This window comes from Juglans regia, chromosome 7, assembly GCF_001411555.2.
Source record: "Juglans regia cultivar Chandler chromosome 7, Walnut 2.0, whole genome shotgun sequence".
In the NCBI taxonomy this organism is placed as follows: Eukaryota; Viridiplantae; Streptophyta; class Magnoliopsida; order Fagales; family Juglandaceae; genus Juglans; species Juglans regia.
Genome location: NC_049907.1, coordinates 46740614 through 46767602, shown reverse-complemented (window position 1 = coordinate 46767602; position 26989 = coordinate 46740614). Strand labels below are relative to the sequence as shown.

Below are 26989 nucleotides of genomic sequence, written 5' to 3'. Positions count from 1 at the left end.
TTATTGAGAAAAAACGACATTAAACATTAATAACTTTGGGTCATATTTCTACGTTCATCCCGGCCTACTTTAATAAATGTAACACTAATTTCCACATTTTTAGAATCATCATGTTATAAAAATAAAAAAAATGAATGGACAATAAGAACGAAATAAGAATAAGATGATAATTTAGTCAAAAAACTTTCAGATCACTTCAGTTAAGGGTGGCGCTTTTTTCTTTTTTTTTTGCACATGGGAATGAACGATTCGATATTGGTTTTCTAGTGAAAAATTAAGGTTTTGTCAATTTATCCAAAAGATCTTAGTGACTGTCCTTTTAAATTTGAAAATGATGAGTAATGCTATATATATTTTTAATTTTATTTATAAGATTCATTTTGTTAGTTTTCTTTTGAGATTTAAATTTTGAATTTTAGATTTCATAACTTTTAGTATATTAATAACTGACCTGTGGATAAATAAATTTTTTTATAAATTTTTATTAAATATATTTAACATTTTCCATAGACTATATATAAGCCTGCCCATTTCACTTATTTTATTTTATTTTTTACATGGAATATGAGTTTTCCCTCCGCTTTAAAATACTTATCTGCATGCACTTCTCCGCAGGGTTATAAACTTGGCCATGATCAGTTTTACGATTTCTCGTCCATATATATATATTCATAATTCTCACGACTTTCATTTCATATATGCGTCTTCAAGGATTTTTATTTAAATATTCTCAAACTATTATTCATTAATATTCACAAACTATAATTCAATATTATTCACAAAATATTAATTATTATCTACAAACTATTTTATTACTATTCATAGATCATTTTAAATACTCTTGGCATCCAAACCCATAAACTATGTAGCACATTATTTATTGAGCATTAATTAATACTGTATAATAAATTCATTTTCATAATATAACTAGATCCGTTACTCTAGGGTACCGTTTGGATAATGAATTGAGATGAAATGAGTTGAGTTAAGATAAAAAATAAAAGTTAAATAAAATATTATTACAATATTATTTTTTAATATTATAATTAAATGATTATATTGTCCTGAATTTGTATGAAATACAGGATGCTCATTAAATAATACGAAATGAATTTTCACTTATACAATTCCAAATATTTAAATAATATTTGTACATTCTCTTATAGATCAAAGAGGGTAATTGAATTATTAAAAAATTTGAATTGTTTATTATATTTTGTGTAAAAATTTAAAAAAATTATAATGATAAGATGAAATATTTATTCTATCCAAACCGAGCCAAAATGTCTAACTTTTAGATGAAGAATAATAATAAAGTGGGGCAACTATTATTATTAGATCAATCTTGGCCAATTCTTCACATTATAAAACATGAAAAGCTTTTCTTTCCCACCTGATCAAAAAATATAATAAGCTTCAAAATTCAAACGCCCAACATTGTAAGATAGTAAGTTAAGTAAAGAGGGAATTACATTTATATATAATTGGCATATTCTCGATAATTAATTTACCCACTGTCGACAGAGTTTACAGGCCATTATATATCTCTTGATTGAAGGAATACCTCTGGACTTTTATACCAGCGATCTCTATATATGTCTAAACTTTAATTTTAAGAGGTGAAATTCATTTGCAGATAATATATATATATATATATATATTTATATATGCTCATGAAGGGTAATTTATCGAATTGGATCGGGAACGTATTATAAGTTCAGTTCGAATATATTATTATAATATATCTTTGAGAAATGGTAAGAATTTAAAATGAGATTAACTTTTGTGACATTAAAAATAAGATGAGATGAGATGAAATCTATCTTTAAACAAGTCGGTAAAATAGGAGACACACAGCAATGATAAATATCAATTGGTATTATATTTTATATGTTAAGGCCACGGGTTTAGTTGACCAAATACAAAGCAGGTTGCATTGAATGGTCTATGTTATATCTGTGCAAATATAGTACTAGAAATATTATTTTCCGCATTAAACGTTTGGTCATTTAAATAAAGCCATGTGGCTTGATTCCAATCTAATATCTACCTTAGAGAAAGTTGAAACCTCATCTCCATCAAATCTCATCTCATTGTTCTATAAGTCTTCTTTTGTTCTCGCTGTATCTTAAAAAGGAAATTTTACAATTTTAAAGTGCGTATATTTTACATATTTTTTTTAAAATATATAAATTTAAAAATTATATGAACTTTTTTTAATAATAAATATATATTTTTTTAAAAAATCGTGTATGCGAGATTTACATATTCTAAAATTATATTTAATATTATTATAAGAGATTAAAAATAAAAACTCATACATAATCATAACCAGGTGTATTATAAGCATGTAAGAGCATCTTTATTGACTTAGCCAAATAAAAAGGTTGGCTAAAATTTATATAATTGATGTAAAAAATATCTCACATTGAATTGAACAAATCTAAAATAATTTAGACTCTTGCTACAGTGGTTGACTAAAGATGGAGAATTATAATTGATCCATCAAATATTAAAATACTAATTTCTTGCTCAAAGTAAATATTAAAATATTAGTTTCTCACTAAAAGTAAAAATAATACTTGGTTTGTAATTAAGAAATTTAGATGAGTTTAATCAAATATTTTTTGTTATTAGCATTAAATGACTTTTGAAAATATAATTTTTTAAATATAAATTTAATTAAAATATAATAATTATTATTATTACTTAATTTGTAGAGTTACAGAATATGATAAAAATAAATTAAACAAAAAAATTATTAAATTAATAATATTTTATTATTATATAAAAAGTGAATAAATAATTTAATATGAAGATTAAATTTAAATTAAATAAATAAATATAAAAAATATAATATTAATTAAATTTTAAAAATAATTTTGACCAGGTGCTCTAAGCAGTGACCTCAGAATATAAAATACAGTGGATGTAACTCTCAAACATCAAACTCATAGCAAACTGGCCACGGAATCTGGTAGAAGGAACCCGAGATGACTGAACTACCACCTTCCAAAACTATTTCAGAATGTCAAATTTTTTTTTTTTTTTTCAATCCGCTTTTTATCTCCAAGACTCCATCTAAACAAGGACTGACACACGTGGAGGCCGCCAGATCATCTAGTAACGATTGGATTGGCTTTCAAGTTTTCAAGTTTCATATTTTATTTCACAAAATTTTAAACAGAATATAAAAAATAATTTAACTTTTTTAATATTAAAACAAAAATAATATTTTAATTTTAATTTTAATTTAATATTTTTATTTGTCAAGATTATAATAAAACATCTTATTTTAAATAATTTTATTATTATTATTCACATGTTAATTCATTATTATTGATAATTTATTTTTTATCTATTCTCAACGCAAAACTCAATTGAGAAGGTCACGAAAGACGACGTGATCAGTACGTAAATATCGTATAACTGCTCTCAACATTCATTTATACCGTTTTATTCTGCTGTGATTTTTTATTTTTTATTTAATATTTTAAGTAAGTATTTTTTGTATTTTTTTAAAAAATATTTAAAACTATTAAAAAATTACATGAATAAAAAAAAAATTCTATAACTATCCGCACCTCTAAGCGGTGATTGTAATGCTACTCTTAAGATGCATTTGGTTATCACATCTATTTTAATTTATCTCAATTTATTATTAAAATTTTTTTAAAATTTAAATATAAATTATAATAAATAATTTAATTTTTTAAATTTTAAAATAATAATAATATTAAAAAATAATATTTTAATATTTGAATTTAATTAAATTCAACTAACAAAGGCAACGTTAGTTACGAGGCGGCAGAGTGACATTTATTGGAAATATGGTGGGCACTGGGCAGGCCATCCTCATCCATCCTCTCAAACAGTGTCTGTCAATTTTTAAAGCTCCTGCAAATAGTACCTCCCGTTTCTTTTCTTTTTTTTGTTTCTAGGTCACACGAAACATCATGGCCGCACCAACCGCTGTTACACCAGGAACATCATATTTTTTTGTTTTTTATAAGATAAAATATTATCATTCATTATCAAGAGAGAAACTTACGTGCAGAAATATTTTTATATCAACTATTTAGAATTTTAACAATATTCTACTGAATTGATCTAGACTTTATTATTATTAATATTCTCTATAAATATACGTACAACAAACATAATTCCGCTGTGAGCATAAAAGATTTTAAAAAATGTATATCACGCATTGTAATAGTGGACGGTCAAAACTACTTATAATTTTTTTTAGAATAATATTATATATAGTAATAGAATGCGTAAATATTATACAGTTATTTTAAAAAAAATAACATCTGTTCATAAAAAATTAATTTATTTTTATATAGATTTTATATTTATTTATTTTTTAAATAATTATACGATGGTTAGACATCACAACTGTAATAATATATATATTTTTTTAATACGAAAGTAACAAAATCTTAAAAAAACGTTAATTTCCTGTTTTTGATATGCCGATGCCATAGCAAGACGTGGGCCCCACTTTGGTGCACGGGGTTAATTTCCTATACCTTAAAGTTTCACATCTACCTGTCACTTTCACTGGGAGGGTACGAACGATCCGTAATTTCAGTGAAAACCGTGGCTATTTTTACCTTTTCGTGTCAGTGGATATCGATGACGTGGCTCTCTGTGCTACTAACTATTTAGCAGCAGGGGAATTGAAGAAGATCCCTCCTTTACATGCCCCACTAAGAACGTGATCTCTGATTTATGCACCCCACAAATATGTCACCGTCACATGAAACTCTTATTACTAATCTAAGACAAGATAAATAAATAAATAGATATTTATTATGTTATTATTTATTTTTATATTTAATATTTATAATTTTTTTTATAAAATATATAAATATTTTTCATAAATTGTAAAGTATGGAGTGGTAAATAATAATTAATGAGAATAATTTTTCAAATAAATAACTCTAAACTTAGAAAAGGTATAATTAGAAAAATCAATGGTCCAATTTTATGAATTATTATAGGACATTCGGGAATTAACTTATCCTGTATTTCAATTCCCATAAAATGTTGCAATCATGGGTCTCACAGTTTCATATATACATGAGTACAAACAATTAATTTTGAATAACAGCTTTTGTTGAACCATATTCTATCTAGGTGGTATTATTTAATTTAAAATTTAAATTTTATAAATTAAATCATGACACATGAATAACATGTAATATAAAAATATTTAAATAACAATACTCAAATAGAAAATAAGATCTTCACCTGTTGCAGCTTGGTTTTTGGTCTTAAGTACTCCTAACCCTAACTTCTTATTTCCCGTTCATATAGTTCAGCATGCAGTGGCATAGGCGTTGCAAGGCCTCCTTGTGCCCATAACTTAATCTCGTGCTTGAACTAGATGAGAAAGAATGTGACCATGTCTAGTCACGACTTCCTTATTCATGCGGACTTGAATACGTGATGAGATAAATAGTTTTTAATCTCTCGTTACATATAAAGTAGTAGGTGGAAGCAAAATTACTACTTTATATGTAAATATTGTAAGTGCTAATTGTATACACCTAATTTCAAGCTTGTGGGTTTGGATATAAAGGTATTCTCAATTTATCTCAACGTATCTCATTTAATCATTTTAATTTTTTCATATTTTTATATAAAATATAATAAATAATTTAATATTTTTTAAATATCAAAATAAAAATAATATTAAAAAAATAATATTTTATTTAACTTTAACTTTTATTTCAACTTAATGTCTAAACCTCACTTCAATCTTTTATTTTATTTTATTTTATGGGAAGGGATAAGAGTAATCATTTGAATTCATTAACTTTATATCCATGGTATGAGTTTATTTAATAAAATATTAGCATCTAATAAAGGGCGATATAATTTAATTTAAAATATAAATATTATAAATAAAATATGAAAATAGAATAACTTTTATACTTTACCTAAATAATTAAGATAAAAGTTATGTTGAGTCATCTATATAGAGAGGGCATCCACTTTCTAAATTATTATTTTTACTATTATTTTTTAATAAAAAAAATACTGTCTGACAATTGATAACTTTCTTTCTTTAAAAAAAAAAAAAGAAAAGAAAGAAGAAGAAACTGATAAGTCTCTTTGTTGGCAGAACGACCACAGACAAATTCAACAAGTAATGTCGAAAGTGAGATTGTTATTTATATAAGGAAACTTTTTTCTTTCTGAATTTTTTTTTTTTTTGGGTCATTAACTCATTTATTCTTCCAATTTCTAAAAAACACAGACTTTCTCGCGACATGCTGTCTTTAAGCTCGAGATATTTTGTTGATTACGATTATCGCGATATGGTATGGGATTAATAAATTTAAAGTAGTTTCCTTATCTCGGATCTGGTGACTGGCTAATGGCTTGACTCTTTTTTCGTCGTTCAATACTGTTTTTCCCCCAAACATTAATAATAATAATAATATATAATATGTGGTGAAAGTGACATGTCCTGAAAATTATTGTTTATGAAACTAAGGACAGGCTAGCCCCAACTCCCTTTACTTTTTGAGTAATTTCCCAACGTCCATAGAGGAATTTTCTACCGAACACTTGCCTTTTTTATATTTAAATTTCATCTTAATTTATTTTAATTTATTATTATTATTTTTACATAAAATATAATAAATAATTTAATTTTTTCAAATCTTAAAATAATTTTTTCAAATTTTCATATAAAATATAATAAATAATTAAATTTTTATTCTACAATTTATAAACTATCTCAATCAATCTCAATTCATCTTTAAATTCAAACCATTCATTAGAATTCTTTTTTTTTTTACCTTTTTTTCACTATTTTTTTTCACTATTTAGATATTTTTTAAAAATAAAAAATTATATATTTATTTAAAAATATTTACTTAATTATTAAATAAAAAAAATTAAAAAAGATTTCGATAGAAATCTTCTGTCGACAGCGTTTTCGCTTCCCCGCCAAGGATCAGGAAAACACAATATATATAAACTTTTTCTTTTACATATTCTGTCTATAAACACAATATTTTTCAACTTAACACCTCTTTACACGCGAGATCCATAACTTTTTTAAACTTCTTATAAATATATCTAAACTTATTTTAACATCAAAACACATCTAAATCCATCTTAAATGGATCTGACATAACTCATTTTACCATCATAACTCACTACTATTCATAGAGAGTTTAACTTAGCTCAACATCTAAACGCAATCTAAGTAATTATATTTATTTTTTAAGTTTTAACAAAGTCATCATCTAAAGGGCAGTAGCCGTATTGATTATACCAAAAAATTATAGCTTACGCCTTAAAAGTTTAGAGTTTTGCTGCATATAAATCGATGTATTAACACACTATTTATAATGAGACTCATTCAAAGTTAAAAAAATAAAAAATCAAAACATCAATTATGTTTTAATATAGCTGATGTAAAAAATCTGATCAACGTCCACGCGCGGTGTATTGAGTAGTGTGTAAAACATAAGACTAATAAATATATTTTCTCTACAAAATTTGAGTTAAACCCGAATTATATTATATTAGCCATACACCCTTAATACGTACTATAATTTCAATGATTATCAATACAATAATGTACGATTCCTTAGCCCGCTAGAATGATGGGCACATAACGTAAAATATTAAATTATTTTGAAATAACTATAATATTTTAATTCCCGTGTCTTCTATACACAAAGCCAAATCAGTAAACCTATCCACATAAGAAAGCAAAATGTTTACTTATATGAGTGATCTTTTGATCCATGATTGAAAAAAAAAAGTTATACAATAAAAACTTACGTTTTTAATATAACGGTACCATGTTATACATGTGTGTGTGTATATATATATATATATATATAGGAAAATTCTATTCATCATACTACTATCATATTAAGTATGATGCGATATATTTATTACTATTAAATTATATTTATTGCATACTTCTTTATCATCTAAAGATGATGAATATGTCACATACTATTTAATATGATCAAAATAGGACGCGAGTGTGATGTATAATATTACTCATATATATATTGATGCATTTTTCGACGTCAACAATAGGGTTAGATGACTTGCTTAGTAATAAATGATTGAAAATAAAAAAGATAAATATTTACGTGGTTTAGTGCTAAAACTTCCGTCCACGGGACTTGATGTAAAATCCACTACAAATATGGTCGAATACAAAGTCTCAATTCTCACTTAGCTCTACGAGATTAGCTTCGAAGCTCTATGGTTTTCCCATTCTCCCCATAGTCACTTCAGACCTCAAATGAAACATATCTACCTCTTTTTTACCTCTCCTAGCTACCTCTTTAGGTCACATCTAGCTAGCTAGCTTTCTATTACTTTATGTCATGTCCTCAAACTTTATGTCTCATATTTCTTTTTATGCTTGATCGAGTTTTGTTATTGTCAGGCCCTCCATTTCTCCCTTCATTCCTATCATAACGAGTTTTCATCTTCTATAGATCTTCCATAGACTTTACATTTGCGCTCATTTTACCTCCTACTTTGATAGTTTCAGGAGTTGAAAGTAGGAGGCTACAGCCTAAAACTTCATGTACATATATGGTTTCAATCACACGGATCAGTTTTGAGTTTACTAGTGGCCGGGCAAGTGGGGTTTGATAAATAATCATCCAAATAGAGCTATCGATCCCATGCATGACGTTAAAAAAGAAAAACGACAGCGACACATCTAAGATTTATGAACATCGATTGAAAAGAAAAGAGGGATCGAGGGTACGTACGTAGAGGATCATGGAAAGAACAAAATTAGGAAAATGACAAGTTATATTGAGATACATCATATAACATCATGATCTTTAGATCATTCGTTTTGGGAATTGATAAGAATGTCCTTGAGCAACCAATTAAAAGGTTTCCTTTTCACTCCTAGCTAGCTTGCTTGTTTGCTTCAAGAAAAATCATAATATTTAATTATTACCATGAAATTAATGGATAAAATAATAATTAGACTGCAAGCTCTGAATTAGATAAATGGTCCCTTTCAAAATGCGTTTCCATGAAACTTCTCTTTGTCAATGGCTGGCATCATCAACACCTTTCCTTAATATCCTTAATTTAAGGTGTCTCAATCGAACAAAAATGCCTTTCTTCTTTTCTATTATTACTATATATTATTATTATTATTTGGGTTTAAAAGCATGCACGAAAGAATGTTGATCATGTGGTCCTGGGGTCTTGGGTTGTGATAAGGTACTCAGTATATATAGTCGTAGTGAGATGTCTGCTAGCTCATGTACATTGGCCAAAGAAAGAATTGCATGCAACTCAGGCGATTATGATATATTTATGGGTTGATATATATAGATGTGTTTGGCTTCTGATATTATCTCATGCTATTTTATTATTATTCACAAATAATTTAATTCTATTCACAAATAGTTTATTACAATTCACTACTTTATCTTGATTCTTGATTAGGAAAAATATAAACGTAAAGAAATAATAATCAGAAGATGAGTCAATTCACTAGCAAACAATCGTTACTGGCTGTGGAAATGCATGTGGTTAATGCACTGCTCTTAAAAAGAAAGTAAAGGTCGAATCTAAGAGATTCGAAATCGCTAATCTTGATGGTGTTGGGCAAGACGTTGGTAGATTCCCCTTCACTATAAAAAAAATTATTTATTTATTATTAGTTATTTCCTATAAAAATAGTTATTTTGTATAAAAAAAATTTTTTTTATCTCAAATAATCATTTTAAAATTAAATAATTTATCTTAAATGTTTTTTTTTTTATCTGATGCGGCGGGTGTGAGATGAAATGAAATACATTAAAAAAAAATAATTAAAAAAATAAGATGTATGAAAACGCAGTGCAGTTGTACTCGATTCTGGGCCTTTGATTGTCATCCTTTATGAACTTCAAGAACATGACAGATCACATGACATCAATCCAATGAATGGCTGAAATTGCTGCCAAATATATAAATGGGTCCCTATACGTACAGAAGGTGCCAAATAAAACGCACGTACAAAACATAAAACTAAATAAAACAAGAAATGCGTCACTGCGCGCATTGATGATGAAAAATTTTCATGTCAGTAGAGCGAGGGGACAATGATTATCTAGAAAAGTGCCTTCTCGAGAGGCCATTGGCCATGCAATGGGGCAGCGATCCTTGGATAAGATCAGTTCGAACATTAATTAATTAATAGGTTTTGGATGTTTGCTCTACGTACGTACGCATCGCTATGATCGCCTCAGAAGCCACCGATCTTATATAGTCAGCCATGCATCGATTGATCAGATGATTCCCATGCATTCATGTGCCATACCCCACATTGCATACAACGGATCAATTAAATAACAAATAAATAACGACAATATAAACACAGTAGCTAGCTAGATATGTGTAACGGTTGTAATTCTACGTTCAACGGACCACATATATTCGAATATATAGATGACAAGATCGATGTTTTGATTATAATAAATCAATATCTATGGAGTTTTGTAGAGTTTTTTTGTTTTTTTTTTAATATATAGAGCAATATCATTATTTTGTTCTAAATCATATTTCAAACTCGAAAAGCCATCAGCCTTCATATACATATACATATACATATATATATATATATGTTACAATTACAATGAAATTTTGTAAATAAATTTATAAATTGATATAATTATATTAATATATTAAATTTATTTTATAATAAAAATAATTTTGTAATTTAAATATGTCACATCAAATTACATAATTAAAATATTTCTTACGTAGTTATATACCGCGTGGCTTGACCATGGCCTCAACTCTAAGGTTTTCAACCCTAGCTCTATTTTTATTTCTTCAAAATAAAGTGGTCCCCATCTAAATCCTTTCTACCGTCTATTTTGATTTTATACTTTAGTTGTCAAATCACCATAAATACAAAAGAGGATTGAATGGTTTGGTTATACAAAAATCAATTCATTTTATTTTATATAATTATTATAATTTTTTTTAAATTCTTTTATAAAATATAATAAATAATTTAATTTTTTTAAATTTTAAAATAAAAATAATATTATAATAATATTTTATTCAATTTTTAACAAAATATATTATCTGAACTACATAACCAAATAAAATATAAAAACTTGTTTGGTAGCAAAAACGTTATTATATATTCTCAAATTACTTCACTATTATTAATAAATTATTTACTATTATTTATAAACTGATTCAATACCATTCATATATCATCTGAAATATTCAAAGGAAAGCTAATAATCAAGAGAAAGTAGTAACAAAGCCCCAAGGATGCTGGTGGAACCTTCATTATAATTGTGCATGACTTGCACTGCTTAATTACCTTTGATTACTTTCCAATTGATCATAAAACAAGAAAAGACAGAGAACAAAATGGGTACGTGATACTCTTGCACCTTGTAGAAAGTAAGTAGGAATTTGATGCATAATTAATAAATCAATGACTTGATCCTCAGGACTTATCCAGAAAACAAACCTAGCTTTACACGTATTAGCAGCAATGTGTGAATGATCATGTCCTACGTCCTATCTCGTGACTTCTTCATCAGTAAAGGCTTCAATCATACTACTCCCGAAAAGAATAAGAAAGAAATCTCCCAAATGCTTGTAATTTCGTTGGTCTCATTTTTTTTTTTTTTTTTTGTACCTATAATAGTTTCTTCTCATCCTCTTTTTCGCCAGAGTGTGATGGGTATCGTATCGGGGTTCGGGAAAGAGTTTTCCTCGTATAATTATTTTTATAAAAATTGACTGACTCGTTTGGATTCGTAAGTGATCTCAGCTCATCTCAGCTCATCTCAACTCATCTCACTACTATTCAGTAACTTTAATTCATAAATCTCACTACTATTCACAACTCATCTCATTACTATTCACAATCCATCTCAGCTCATCTCAACTCATCTCAAATTATCTTTGAATCCAAACGTCTCCTAAAAGCAAAGAAAATGGAAGGGGAGGGAAATCAAAAGCTTTTAAAATTACGTACGGTCGATACATAAAATGGTCCCACCGTTTGAATTCCACGACCAGCTGAGCAAAAATGCTAAAAAAAAAAAAAAAAAAAAAAAGAGAGATTAACTAATTTCCACAAGCTAGGACTAGAAAGTCTACAGTTGTGACTCGCACGCGCTTACTGACAGTTTCAAACTCTGTTGACAGTTGGACGTGACTCGGGCCTTTGATAATATGAGATTAAATTTAAAAATTAAATACAATACTATTAAAATATTTTTTAATTATTATTATTTTAAAATTAAAAAAATTATATTATATTTTATAGAAAAATTTTAAAAAATTATAAAAATAAAATAAAATAAAATTAGTTGAGATGAAATATTTATTGTATCCAAGTAAAGCAATCTCATTTTATTTAATTATTATTATTTTTTAAAAATTTTAAATAAAATATAACAAATAATTCGATTTTTTTAAATCAAAAAATAAAAAATAATTTAAAAAAATTATATTATAATAATATTTATTTTTAATTTTTAATTTTTATTTCATCTCAATTTAATTCAACGTACAAACCTTTCCTTACGGACACACGGCAGCTTGCAACGCCTCGGCCTGGCCCCTCCCCACCAGTCTCTCTCTCTCTCGTAAAAACAACAAGTTCAATCGCAGGAACATGCGTGGGGACCATTTTCTGGACACAACTCGCACGCCCACTCTGTTTCCTTTTCAGTGGCTCTTGCTGGATAGCGCGCGTGAGCATCCATTCATGTACCGAAACTTGTTGCCCTTTACACTTGCACTAAAATCTTCACCTTTTCCGCAACCAATATAATATATATATATATATATATATATTGAGGAATATATATACCTTTATCCTTTCCGATCACGTTTATCAAAATCTTTTTTTAATTTCTTTTTGGGATCTAGAAGTTTCTAAGCGTTATTTAAATTCAAAATTCATATCAATTTATTTTAATTTATTTTATTTTATTATTATAAAATTTTTAAATTCTTATATAAAATATAATAAATAATTTAATTTTTTAAAATTATAAAATAAAATTATAATAATATTTTATTTAACTCATATAAAATTATCTCAACTCGTCTCTAAATTTACACTTAATTGTATCAATAATTTAATAGGAAATCGATGAATAGTAATAATTGCATGAATTACCTTATTCCTTTAGCATTAAATCAACAAGAACTCAGATCCGTGACTTTGTATTAAAAAGTTATAATCATTCTAATGAGTTATAATAACAAATCACTCGGTTCACCCATTATTTTATAATATAATATTAAATGATTTAAAATTATTTATTATATTTTATTTATAAATCAATAATTTAATGCCGTACAAAAAAAAATGAAGAGGATGATGAAAATGAATTTTCTTACATCAATTATCTCTACGAATTTATTTTTCTTAGTTCACTAGACATGACTAATTGATATCATTGTCGAATACCAATGTCACACCACCTCCCCCTTTTCACTGGTTGATCAACACGACACGCTCTGTAATCCATTTCCCTTGCTTATAATATATATTACATACGGACAATCTATAATAGTACCGCGAGTATATGCCAAAATAGTATACACAAAAGTTACACTCACGTGTAATATGCGTGCATTATTGGTAGTAGGTAGTTGTTTATTTAAAATAAAAGGTTGAGTTGCATTCATGTTACAAAGTGACAAGTGGGTCCTCCACATAAATCCATTAGGTGAGATGAAAGAGATCATCAATCAACTTACTCAACACCATACTATTAATTTCCTAGCCTTTCCACTATTTAAACCGCAAAATTCTATATCATGTCATCTTGAATGTAACATCTGCATAGTGATAGTATTGACATGATAAATAATAAGACCAATTATTTTTTATTTATTACGTTGTGATTGATGTTTAAATATTTTAAGATAAAACAATGGTATTTATTATAGGAGTTATGCTATATATATATATATTTATTTTTACGTATTTATTACGTATTCTACTGATGTGATTGAGCAAAATCTTTATTTTATATTAAAAAAATGATGCAATTAATCATATTAATGAAGTATGCAAGAAATACACAAAAGTGACTGTATGTATAATTTTTGTTATTATAAATCTATCACTACTATTTAATATTCTATTATTACTTTTTTATTACTATTTACATAATATCAGAGAATATCTCACTATTCAAATGTAACCTATGTCTCGAGTTGGTGTATTATTCATATAATTTAAATGATAAAATTTAATTTCTAAGATTTAGAATTTATATTTAGAATTTAAATGATGTCATTTAAACACTTTATTACATATACTCTGCCGACAATAACATTTTTCCAACAATAAAACTATCTTGTTTTTTTTTTTAAAAAAAAAACAATAATACCATTTAAAACATTTCCAATAATCTTAAAAAAAATATTAAAAAACTTCAGCCACGATAAAGTAGCTTAGCTTATTCTTTACCGCCGAGTATCTCTCGTTTAGTATCGCAATCATGAACGGTATTACTGTATCACGTGATATATGGTAATAATAATGTGTAGTTATTTAGTACAAGAACCATGAGTGGAACAATGGCAACGAAAGTAATATTGTGGCTGTTCCGGGGATCGAAGTTTACGGGACTCGTCCGAGAAAGCTTGTCGTTTCACGAGGGATCTGAGACAGAGTAAAAATCGCTTTCTAGGACATTTTCAACATTTTCTCGAGTGTTCCTCTACCTTGTTTATGTACCGTTGGATGGGTTTCGGTAAGTAGATAAAATTCCAGTGGTTGAAATCTACCGCAGCAAGTGAAGGGTAGTCGTACGTACTTTATGTAGTCCATTCTTTCTTCTTTAACTCTCGGTCCAAATAAAGCTGAAGGACAGCTGTCAGCTAGAGATTCCGAGCCGATGGCCTCGATAAAGTCTAGCCGGCTAAGTGGGACCCGTCTTGATTGGACTTATTGATAATCAGTACTACATATCGCCATAACTTTGATATGTCGAAGAAAGTATCAGTTGATATGTACACATACTTATCAGTGCTTTATCTGTCTGCCTCCTATAAAATCCCCATTTCTGAAAGCTCAATGTCTCATTATATAATTGTCTAGAGAGAGACAGAGAGAGCGAGTTTTTAGAGAAAGGAAGAGAGAGGGGGAGTGTAATACCATTCCATTTCTATTTTCTAGAGGGGGAAAAGCTTCTCTTAGCTCTCTCTTCTGTGCGCTCGTGTTCGTTGGTTTTCAAGGTAAGGGTATCCTTCAATTCTCTCAACCTCCCTCTGAAATTTAGAATCTTTTGCTTTAAAGTCTGCAGTTTTTTAACCCTTTTTATTTTTTCCCGGGGGATGGGGGGTTTGCTTTTGCATCTTTGATGTCCATATGGTCTGAAAGCAGCCTTCTCTCCCGTGAAAAATATCGCCCTTGATTTTTTTTAAAGATTTTTAACCCGATGTTAAGCTTCACCCATGTCGGTATTTTCCAAGTACATGTGATATTTTTGGGTGCAAAAATGGGTTTCTTTTTTGTCCGATGGGTGGTAGTTGACTGATCTATTTCAGGGGATAGATTTGAATCTATGTGCTATTTTTTATTGCTTTTCCAATAATTAAGCTAGTCAGAGATGGCCCCTTTACAGATTTATCTGTCGCTTATGATATTTTTTCAGATCTAGTGCCGTTCTTGGTGATTCGTATTTTGAATCGAAGAAGACGGGGCGACTACCATGTCGTCGCTTAGTAGAGAGCTTGTGTTCTTGATTTTACAATTCCTCGATGAGGAAAAGTTCAAAGAGACTGTTCACAAGTAAGCTACTAAGAATTTAGCTTTCTTCTTTGTTTTTATTTTTATTGTTAAGTCATTTCGAACAATTGATTATGTACTTTTGTCTCATCAGTTGCTTTGTTTATGAAATAGGCTTGAGCAAGAATCTGGGTTTTTCTTTAATATGAAGTATTTTGAGGATGAGGTGCAAAATGGGAATTGGGAGGAGGTTGAGAAGTACCTTTCCGGGTTCACAAAAGTGGACGACAATCGGTATTCAATGAAAATATTTTTTGAGATAAGGAAGCAAAAGTATCTCGAGGCATTGGATAAGTAAGCTTTCAAGTTTTAGGTTATTAATTATCTAAGTGTCGGTTTTATGAGAAGTGATTGTTTGTCTTTGGAGATTCTGTGGCATATAGCATGTGAATGAGACTGTTTAAATTTTGATAGGCATGATCGTTCCAAGGCTGTGGATATATTAGTAAAGGATTTGAAAGTTTTTGCCACATTTAATGAAGAGCTTTTCAAGGAAATCACTCAGCTCTTGACGTTGGAGAATTTCAGGTATGATGAATTTGTGTTCAAGTCTTCCACCTTACATTTGAACTCAACTATAGAAAATGTTGTCAAAATGGGCTTGTTGTATCACAGAGAAAATGAGCAACTTTCCAAATATGGAGATACCAAATCTGCTAGAGCAATCATGTTGGTGGAGCTTAAGAAACTAATTGAAGCAAATCCTTTATTCCGTGATAAATTGCAATTCCCAAACCTTAAAAATTCAAGGTTACGGACTCTCATCAACCAAAGGTAACTCATTTGAAGATGCTTTAGTCTTCCGCCTAAATGGAATATCTGTATACTAGCTTCAAATTGGTTTTACTTGGTACTGAACTTATTTTGGTGTCTTCATTTCTCTTGAATGGCATTTGAAATGAGTATTTTATAATTTTAGCTAATGATCATGATCTTTTGGCCATTTCTTTTATGATTGATCCTACCCTGTAAGTTGGGACTGTGCCATGAATGCTGGGATAAACAATGCAACAATAATCAACTTTCCAGTGATGCCAAGAGTTGTTTGTCTCTGAATATCAGCATGAAATATATGCTTCACAGTCTAGGGTGCTCGGAATTATATCAGTTTCAGAGAAACTTAATTAACATTACTGCTCGTCATAAGCACTCATGTTAGTTAAGTTCTACAATCTGATTTATTATTGTAAATTGCAGCTTGAATTGGCAGCACCAACTATGTAAAAACCCTAGGCCAAATCCAGATATAAAAACCCTATTCGTGGATCACTCTTGTGCACAACCAAATGGTGCACGTGCTCCATCACCTGCAAACAATCCACTGCTTGGATCCTTACCAAAAGCTGGGGGTTTCCCTAACCTAGGTGCACATGGGGTAGGTTACAGATTGATTGATTGCAATGTCAACTTAGTTGGATTTTTACAGCTTTTCGTTAATTTTCTTGAACATATGTTTTCAGCCTTTTCAACCTGCACCAGCACCTGTGCCAACGCCCCTTGCAGGTTGGATGTCCAATCCTTCCACTGTAACTCATCCAGCAGTTTCTGGAGGAGCTATTGGTCTTGGTGCTCCATCAATCCCAGGTATTATATTCATTTGTTTAGGTATTGGCTGCTGAGTACGTCTGCAATTTTTTTCCAGATATAATATGTTGTTTATAGTTCCAATTTTAACTATGGAAGTGTTTCTCTGACGTGAACAGCTGCTTTGAAGCATCCAAGAACTCCGCCTACTAACCCTTCTCTAGACTACCCATCTGGGGAGTCTGATCATGTTTCTAAAAGAACTAGACCAATGGGGATTACTGATGAGGTATTATCCTCGTATTTTTGTTCATTGGGTTGAGAAATCATGTTTTCACATAACTCCTCATGTCCCTAAATTATTTTCCACATTTTTTTTGGATGTTAAGAAATTGTTCATGATTACAAGTGAAAAAGTAACTTTAATTGCATTTTCAACATTATGGTTCTCATTGTAATAATTCCACATTGAGATAATTATGATTTCTCTAATAAAATTACTACTGATAAAAAAGGTTTCTCTAATAAAATTACAATGAAGAGAAAATTGGAATGCTAGAATACAATCAATCGGTGTGCATTCATATGATGGATGACAGTAAAATAGTCTGATGTTCAGAGTGGTCTAAAATTATCGGACAGCCGGATCAGAAGCATGTTTTTCTTTCCAAGTCTCATCATTTATTGATTACTGTTCATGTGTGCAGGTTAATCTGCCCGTTAATGTGTTGCCAGTAACATTCCAGGGTCATGGTCATGGTCAGCCATTCAATGCGCCAGATGACTTGCCAAAAACTGTCGCTCGGACCTTAAATCAAGGATCATCTCCCATGAGCATGGATTTTCATCCTGTTCAACAAACCTTACTTCTGGGTTGGCTCTCTTTTAAAGCCTCTTGATTTTTTCTATAAATATTTAAGCTTGCTACCAAATGTTGTAAATGTTATATTTCCTTCCTACAAATGTTTGGAGTTTTATGTCCATTGAATATTTTGCATGTTTTGCTTCAGTTGGTACCAATGTTGGGGACATTGGGTTGTGGGAAGTTGGTTCTAGGGAGCGGTTAGTTTCGAGGAATTTCAAAGTTTGGGATCTCAATGCATGTTCAATGCCTCTGCAGGTGTGTCCCTTCCTTTTTTTTTTTTCTTTCATTAATGATACAAGTTAATGTTAGTGCTATATCCTTAATGCCTATAATAGTAGAGTAATTGGAACTTGTTTACCAATAAAAAAATTGTAGAGTAATTGGAACTGATATTGATGGATTTCAGGCAGCTCTGGTTAAAGATCCTGGTGTATCTGTTAACCGTGTGATTTGGAGCCCCGACGGTTCTTTGTTTGGTATGCTTAATAAATTGGAGTTTTTCACTCCATGTACACAACCAATATATATCTTAAAGGCGAACTGGACAATTAGATGATGTCTTCTTTCTATTCCAATTACAGGAGTTGCATACTCTAGGCACATCGTTCAAATATATTCTTATCATGGGAATGATAATATACAGCAGCACCTGGAGGTATATCTAATATGAATTTTTCCGTTTCATTCTTTTTGCACTTTAATTTCTGTGGTATTTGAGATGCTATACTGAAAGTTGCTTTAAATTGGCTGATATAGATTGATGCTCATGTTGGCGGAGTAAATGACATCGCATTCTCCCACCCAAACAAGCAACTTTGTGTGATAACCTGTGGTGATGATAAGACCATCAAGGTCAGTTGGTCTTGTTGCATGTTTGGTCGTTTTGATGTTTTGAGTGGAGGTAAATTCGCCATTCCTTCCTAATCTTGTTTGGTAATTGTAGGTGTGGGATGCCACTACTGGTGCAAAGCAGTATACTTTTGAAGGTCACGAGGCTCCTGTTTATTCTGTCTGTCCTCACCATAAGGAAAACATTCAGGTATCATTTTCATTTGTGATTTTTTTTGTTCTGATTGTTTTAGTTGAATGCTTTGAGCTTATTGTGGTTATTGGTTTGGCCTTCCTTTCATGGATTCTTCCTTTAGTCCCAGTATTTTTGTTCCTAACATCCTTTTTGTGCCTTTATGCTTAGTTTATCTTTTCAACTGCACTGGATGGAAAGATAAAAGCATGGTTGTATGACAACTTGGGATCTCGAGTTGATTATGATGCTCCTGGTCGCTGGTGCACGACAATGGCTTACAGTGCTGATGGTACTAGGTAATGAAATGGACCTGTTGTGTTGGTGCTGCTTGTCCTTCGCTCTTTGGTGGGGGCATGGTCAACTAAATAGGGTTTTATTTTTTTAACCTTTTTTTTTGTCTGTTTGTATTTTTTTTTTTTTCGTGGGTGGTTTGTGGGAATTTCAGGCTCTTTTCATGTGGGACAAGTAAAGATGGGGAATCGTTTATTGTTGAATGGAATGAAAGTGAAGGGGCAGTGAAAAGGACCTATCAAGGATTCCGTAAGCGTTCTTTGGGTGTTGTGCAATTTGATACAACTAAAAACCGATTTTTAGCTGCTGGTGATGATTTCTCTATCAAATTCTGGGATATGGACAACATTCAACTTTTGACTACTGTTGATGCCGACGGAGGCCTCCCAGTAAGTCCATTAAGTTAAAGTATTAATTGAAAGTGTGTCCCTTTGAAATAATAGTTGCTCAATTTTGTATTTTCTACTTCCTAGGCAAGCCCACGTATCCGCTTCAACAGGGATGGCAATCTCTTGGCTGTTTCTGCCAATGAAAATGGAATTAAGATTTTAGCAAATGCAGATGGCAGTAGGTCATTACGCAACTTTGAAAATCTTTCTTATGATGCCTCAAGAGCATCTGAAGCTGTGACGAAGGTAGCTTTTTATCAGATCATTAGTTGTTGTGACACGTTACCTCAGCATGAACTAATCTTGTGTCCATGCGTGACATCTCTTTCAGCCGACAATAAACCCAATTTCAGCTGCAGCGGCGGCGGCAGCAGCAGCAGCTGCTGCGACTAGTGCCGGACTTGCAGACAGAGGTGCCTCTATGGTTGCTATTGCTGGAATGGTTTGTGGCACTTACTTTTCCCACTTCATATATAAAATTTATATAAGTTGGACCATCAGAGTTTTTCTGCTTGTCATGGTTTGGATAGAAATTACTATTCAATCACAGAAAATATCGATATCATATTTTTCTCATGAATTATTATTCTTCTAATATAGATTAAATTGACATTAATCTTGCCAGAATGGGGATGTCCGGAACTTGGGGGATGTGAAACCTAGAATAACAGAAGAATCTAATGACAAATCCAAGATTTGGAAGCTCACTGAAATCAATGAACCATCTCAATGCAGATCTTTAAGGCTTCCCGAAAACCTGAGAGTAACCAAGGTGTGATATTTGCTAACTGGCTTTATTCTTGGGAGATTCTTTTACATAACAGTGGTTTGATTATGTTTGCAATCTGGCTTTCTTCTTCCTAAGGCACTTCCTCTAGTTCAGCAACAATGTGTTCCTCTTCTACAATTTATTGATATGTGCTGTGCTTACTACATTCTTTCCTGCGCACAAACTGGTGCTTATTTCAAATAAAGCTTTAGAAGCATTATGAACTTTTTTGTGGTGTCTCTTTCTGTGGACTTAGCTACATTACTCTTGCTCTTTCATTAATCAAAACTCCTTAAAGTACATAAATATTAATTGGATAGCATGGTAATCTTCTTGTTAGTGAGAATAAACTTTGTGATTGCAACTGATGATGAATCTGTAGGTGTAATTACCCAAAGACTCAAATAATTAATCAAGCTAGCTCCATGCCAGTCATGGGAATTCTGATCTTTATAATACATAAATAATACTTTTACCCCAATGTATCTAAGCATACCTGTCTACTTGGGTTGGGCTATGCCTATTCGTATTAATATAATTTAACTGTTTAAAAAAAAGTATCTAAGCATACCTGGCATGCAATGACATAAGATTAGTAGAATAAAGTTGGTACTTTTCAATTGATGAATGCTTTGTGATTGGCCAGTTTAGCCTAGCATACACATAAGTTCACTTTCAAGCCATCTTGCCTTGCAAAAGCTGCTTCATCTGCTTCAAACTCAATGGATCATTTACAGTTTGCTTCATCTCCCTTTGCCTTGAAAACGGAGTGGACTGGCAAGTGAGTCACTGCCATCGGTCTTGATTAGACACAGGCAATTCACCTATCAGACTCCATCTCAAAGGCAGGAGAGGAGCCAAATCCCTCATTTACTTTTCTCAATACCTTTAGGTAGAAACAAACGAGTGTTAAGATCCAGTTAGCACAGAGATTGTCCTTGCCTTGTTCAGGTGTATCATACTACAAGAGGTCGAACTATAGTAAGAAGGTTATGGCACAAAATAGGTGGATTTGTAGAGAAAAGAATTCTATAGGAATGATATAACGTTTGCAAAAAGAAGAGTTGTTTGACGTAGTATAAAAGAAGAAAAATATGTGATTGGTACAATATGAAACTGTAGATACTGAAATAAGAACTAGGAGAGGAAACCTACTAGAAAGAATGATCTACAAGCAAGAGGGGGTAAAAAAAAACAAGAGGGGGTGGACAGAGCAGTGATGAAGCACTATATTTATTGATGAAAAAATTGATGCAGTTTTAATCTTAATTTGATGCCATGCATGATAACAGGATCAAGAGGATTAATTAACTAAGGGGGATTGAATTTGTTAATTTTAATATACTTCCAACTAAGGAAGTCAGCATATTGGCACTAAATCTACTTGTGCTAATTTGAAGATGATAAGTTGGCACAAACAAGTACTAAATTGAAAAGAAAGCCGACATTCATATTAACTAAAGGCTCATGAACTGTAAAACATCTATAGTAGGTTATGGTGCTCCTCGGCATTTGATTATTAATAGAAATTAGAAGGGAATTTGAATTCAAGAAGAATAAAATGGGATCTCAAGCTGTCTAGTATTTAAATGTTATGTAGCTGTTTTAATTTTTCTTCAACTTTTAGCCTGCTGTAATTTATAATAGTTATTTCAGGATATATAGAAATATTCTATTGAACTCTCATTTTGCTACTGTCTCCTCATCTTAAACAGTAAAAAATTTCCCTTTGTACCAATGTGATTGCTAGATATACCTGGCCTTTCGCTTTTGTATTTTGGGCTATCCTGTATTAGATCAACCCATGAACTATCAACTTCATTTTGACTCATAAATTTTTATCATATTCCATCCTGTCTCCAACAAAATATCCTCATTAGCTTCCTCCATGATTATTACAGATATCCAGGTTAATATATACGAATTCAGGTAATGCCGTTCTGGCATTAGCATCAAATGCCATTCATCTGCTCTGGAAATGGCAACGAAGTGATCGTAATTCTTCTGGAAAGGTATGAGGTGTCAACCCTTAGTAGTTCTTTCATCATAGACCTAAGGAAACTCATTACATTTTATCTACGAAAATGGTGCTTTATCTTGCAGGCAACTGCTAGTGTGTCACCTCAATTATGGCAACCACCAAGTGGAATTTTAATGACCAATGATGTTTCTGACACTAGTCCTGAAGAGGCCGTGCCCTGCTTTGCTTTGTCCAAGAATGATTCTTATGTCATGTCGGCATCTGGAGGAAAGATCTCCTTGTTCAATATGATGACATTTAAGGTAAGCCATAAGTCCTGTGTAGCATTTAAGTTTATTTTCTTGTTTCATTCTGACCAATTTCAGTTTCTTTTGGTTACTGCAGACAATGACAACTTTCATGCCACCACCACCTGCAGCAACATTTCTTGCATTCCATCCTCAAGATAACAACATTATTGCCATTGGCATGGATGATTCCACAATTCAGATATACAATGTTCGCGTAGATGAAGTATGATGCAGCATATTATCACAATCAATAGAACTCATGGTTTGAAATGTTATTGACTTACATTTTCTTGATGCAGGTTAAGAGCAAGCTTAAAGGACACTCTAAAAGAATAACTGGCCTTGGCTTTTCTCATGTACTGAATGTTCTAGTTTCATCTGGAGCGGACGCTCAGGTAATAATTTTTTTATTCAGACATGTTTTGTAATTTGGTCTTGCGTTTCAGATCACTTGGGAACTTTGATTAAACCTAATCAAAGTCTCCAATCTCATTCTGTAATGAACCTGCAAGCATCATTCGATTTCAGCAAGGCAGAGCTAAAGGTTGATTCTACTGCTCTCTAAAAGGCCTGCCAATTCACCCTTTATACGATTAAAGGATTAATCAATGTTTCAACTTATTTGTGTGGCATCTTTAAATAATTTCAAGATAACAATCATGCTTATTTCTTGTCTGAGATGCAATGCTTTAACTAACTCATGCATTATTGATTTTTTTCTGTAATTAACCGTATTATCGATTTTTCCAAACATTCATTAAAGTTCGAGGCACTATCATCAACAAATTACTCCTAATTTTGAATTGGGCATGATCAATAATTCTCAATTCTAGAAGGATTTTTATGTTGGTTCACATAAATGGTACGATACTTTCTCCAGCTCTGTGTATGGAGCTCTGATGGATGGGAAAAACAGAAGACTAGATTTCTGCAGCTTCCAGCTGGAAGGACTCCTGCACAGTCAGACACTCGTGTACAGTTCCATCAGGATCAGATACATTTTCTGGTTGCACATGAAACTCAGCTTGCCATATATGAAACAACAAAACTCGATTGTGTCAAGCAGGTATTTTAATATCCAAAGTGTTTTTATATTTTGGAAATAACATTTTTCTACCCTCCCTCTTCTTTTTGTTCTAATATGAGTTCTTCTATCTGTAGTGGGTCCCACGTGAATCTGCCCCCATCTCTCATGCAACATTCTCGTGTGATAGCCAGTTGATATATGCCAGCTTCTTAGATGCGACAGTGTGTGTGTTTAGTGCTGCAAATCTCAGACTACGATGTCGAATCAATCCTTCTTCTTATCTTCCTTCTAGTGTCAGGTACTTTACTTAGGCCAAGCCAACTCAGGTTCATTTCAGATAAATTCCAGCTTTGCTTAGATTGGATTCATCTTTTTGTTGCTGCTATTGTTGACTTCCTCGGTGTATCTGAATGGTGGAATTAAACTTTCTCAGCATCTTACACTTGGATCAATTCCTCACCTGTGTAGGATATCCATAACAATTTACTTACATAAAAAAAAGGATATCCATAACAATTAGAAATATTGTGCAGATATTTTCTTCATACTAAAAATATACTGCTAATTGTAATAATAATGGACATAACCTTCTCACCATACCACCGCCCAACCAATCTTGGTCATGTTAGATAATTGGGTCCTACTTTTGCGAGACCCAAAAAATATCGGTCAAAAACTTCTTTGAGCCCTATGCACTAAAAGATTCCTTCATGAAGTCTTGCATATCTCTATCAAAACTCAACTATTCCATGCATTATGTGTTCAGCTGAAACTTTCATCCTTCAGAAGAATTCATCTCCTCTTGCAAATTCCTTCTTTTACATTAAAGATTAAGTTTTTGTTCTTTAATGTCTCTTAGTATATTATGAATTATGCAACTAGTAATTCATAGACATTGGAAACTTTAATCTAAACATTCCATTGGTTTTTTCAGAATATATATATATATATATATATATATATTTTTGTTGAAAACTCACAAACTACCACTTGTTGAATTTGCATCCCAAACCATCAAAAGTCTCAAGTTGGACCCTAAACTATGTATATTTTTCAATTTGCACCCCCACTGTTCATATGAACAAAAAATTGCCCCCGTGGCATAATTTTAACTGTCGGATCTAAAGTGACAGTACACATTGAAAAGAATAGGTGTTTTGGGGTGTAAGCTGAAACTTAGGTACAAGAAGCTGTGAATATACTTCTTGATAATTGAGTCCACGGACAACTGAGGATTGACAGTCATAATAAGGTTTACAAGTTGAAGTGAAGAACAAGTGGTAGTTGTGGTAAAAAGTTTAATTCCCTCAATATTTTTAACCCTAGATAATTTACTAGACTGCTGAAGCTGAGGCTCCAAAATATGTCAAATTCTTTACGTTGACATCTAAATTTTGATCAAGCCTATCTTTGACCTGGTAAATTGCTTGTCCAACGCCAAATAATTTGTCAGTTCAATATGCGTATTTTTCTGCAATTACCTGCTTTATTTGATAGGTAGAAATTGCTAGTTTGGCTGGGGAAACTTGACTGCACTTACCTACCTATGTGAGTGGTAGATTACGACCCTTTGTTTAATGTTTACTCAATGCAGCAGTTCTAATGTACAACCACTCGTGATTGCGGCACATCCACAAGAACCAAATCAATTTGCATTAGGGCTGTCAGATGGGGGGGTTCATGTCTTTGAACCCCTTGAATCTGAAGGCAAATGGGGTGTCCCCCCACCTGTTGAGAATGGGTCAGCAAGCAGTGTGCCAGCTACTTCTCCAGTTGGAGCTTCGGGTTCGGACCAAGCCCAGAGATGATCAAGCAGCTGCCAGTGAGAAGTTCTTTTACATGCTTGCTTGCTGGCCCGTCTCGAATTCAGGTATGCTGTACATGACTTGTTTTGCTTGTATATAAGCAAAATGTAGGTCTATCAAATCTCAAGACTTCCAACTTTAAGATATTATCTGCTTGTGTATTTGCTTGTTATGCAGTTTGCTGCGGGTCACGACATGTAATTTACTCAAGGAAGGACGCTGCAAAATGTGTAGAGTTGACATTTTTAATCAGATTCTAAGGTAAATGCTGTAGTAGTATTAATAGTTGAAGGTCAATTTAGTTTTTGGAAGGAAATTATTCGAAAAAGAATGTCTTTACCTCTCAATCTCTGCTACGAATCATTGAAGTATAAATTATGTGATAGGTATCAAATATCAGTGCAGTCTAATTGGTCATTATTTACTTTTGTCTTGAAATGCCCAATTGCACAATGAATATATATATATATATATATAAAACTTGCGACAATTTAAAACTCACTTTTGAACCCTTTAGCAAACGGTAGTCGCCAACATTTCTCTGTATTTATACTCATGTCGGGTCCTCGGAAGCGGAGCAAGGAGTTTAACCGGAAAACAATTTTTATTTTTCAAATGTGTAATAGTTAATACTATCCATCAATAGGTAAAACTACTTCTGGGCCCGAGTTATTGAAAAAAACCAAAACAAAATCTGAAAAATGGTCCAAAAAGGAGCATTGGGGCCGAGCTAGGCTGCAAAATTTCCCAAACAAAGGCGGTTGGTTTATTTGAAGAGTGCTGCTACACTCACCTCTTTCAGCTGGAGTTATAGTTAGTTATAGAGTTTTATTTTATTTTATTTATTTTTATATATATTTTTTAACATTTTTAAATATTTTTTTAAAAAATAAAAAAATAATAATATTATTAAAAGATGTTTTTTTAATCATTAAGTTAAAAAGAAAAGAAAAGCAAAGCAGGAAAAATGGAAAGGGAACAGTAGTATTATCCTTATTTGAATTCGTTACCTGAACTGATTCTGACCCGTACGGCTTCAGAGATCGTTCATATCTAGAACTGTACTGGACTGGGAGTTTTATTAGTCGGTTGGTGTGATTTTTTTAGACCAGATCGAAAGAAACCGACCGAATGTATATAAATATATAAATATTTTTTTTTATATATATAATATATTATTTTATATAATAGTTATATAAGTTAGTTATGTAATTGATCATATATATAA

The 26989-nt window shown here is 31.3% G+C and overlaps 1 protein-coding gene across 2 annotated transcripts; it reads left to right on the top strand.

The window, feature by feature from the left end:
- The first annotated feature begins 15086 nt into the window (after positions 1–15086).
- LOC109005758 (protein TOPLESS-like) lies at positions 15087–26181 on the top strand. Of its 2 annotated transcripts, none has more exons than XM_035692199.1 (27): positions 15087–15243; positions 15663–15799; positions 15911–16090; positions 16211–16324; positions 16412–16570; positions 16994–17171; positions 17257–17380; positions 17500–17609; positions 18028–18193; positions 18331–18440; positions 18592–18661; positions 18767–18840; positions 18942–19037; positions 19129–19224; positions 19378–19505; positions 19655–19889; positions 19974–20135; positions 20221–20331; positions 20515–20661; positions 22560–22670; positions 22762–22941; positions 23024–23152; positions 23229–23324; positions 23810–23995; positions 24091–24254; positions 25551–25826; positions 25939–26181. In XM_035692199.1, exons 2-26 carry the CDS (start codon positions 15720–15722, stop codon positions 25762–25764), a joined length of 3420 nt encoding a protein of 1139 aa, XP_035548092.1. In that variant the 5' UTR covers positions 15087–15243; positions 15663–15719; the 3' UTR covers positions 25765–25826; positions 25939–26181. The 2 variants fall into 2 exon arrangements, with proteins under 2 accessions (XP_035548092.1, XP_035548093.1); XM_035692200.1 differs by having other exon boundaries at positions 15116–15243; positions 25554–25826.
- Positions 26182–26989: the final 808 nt, after the last annotated feature.

Excerpts from the sequence above, each read along its gene's own strand:
- LOC109005758 (XM_035692199.1), top strand. The coding sequence starts at position 15,720 with ATGTCGTCGCTTAGTAGAGAGCTTGTGTTCTTGATTTTACAATTCCTC. Across the intron at positions 16,325-16,411 it reads TTGACGTTGGAGAATTTCAG|AGAAAATGAGCAACTTTCCA; the intron begins GTATGATGAATT and ends GTTGTATCACAG. Across the intron at positions 19,225-19,377 it reads ACCATAAGGAAAACATTCAG|TTTATCTTTTCAACTGCACT; the intron begins GTATCATTTTCA and ends CTTTATGCTTAG.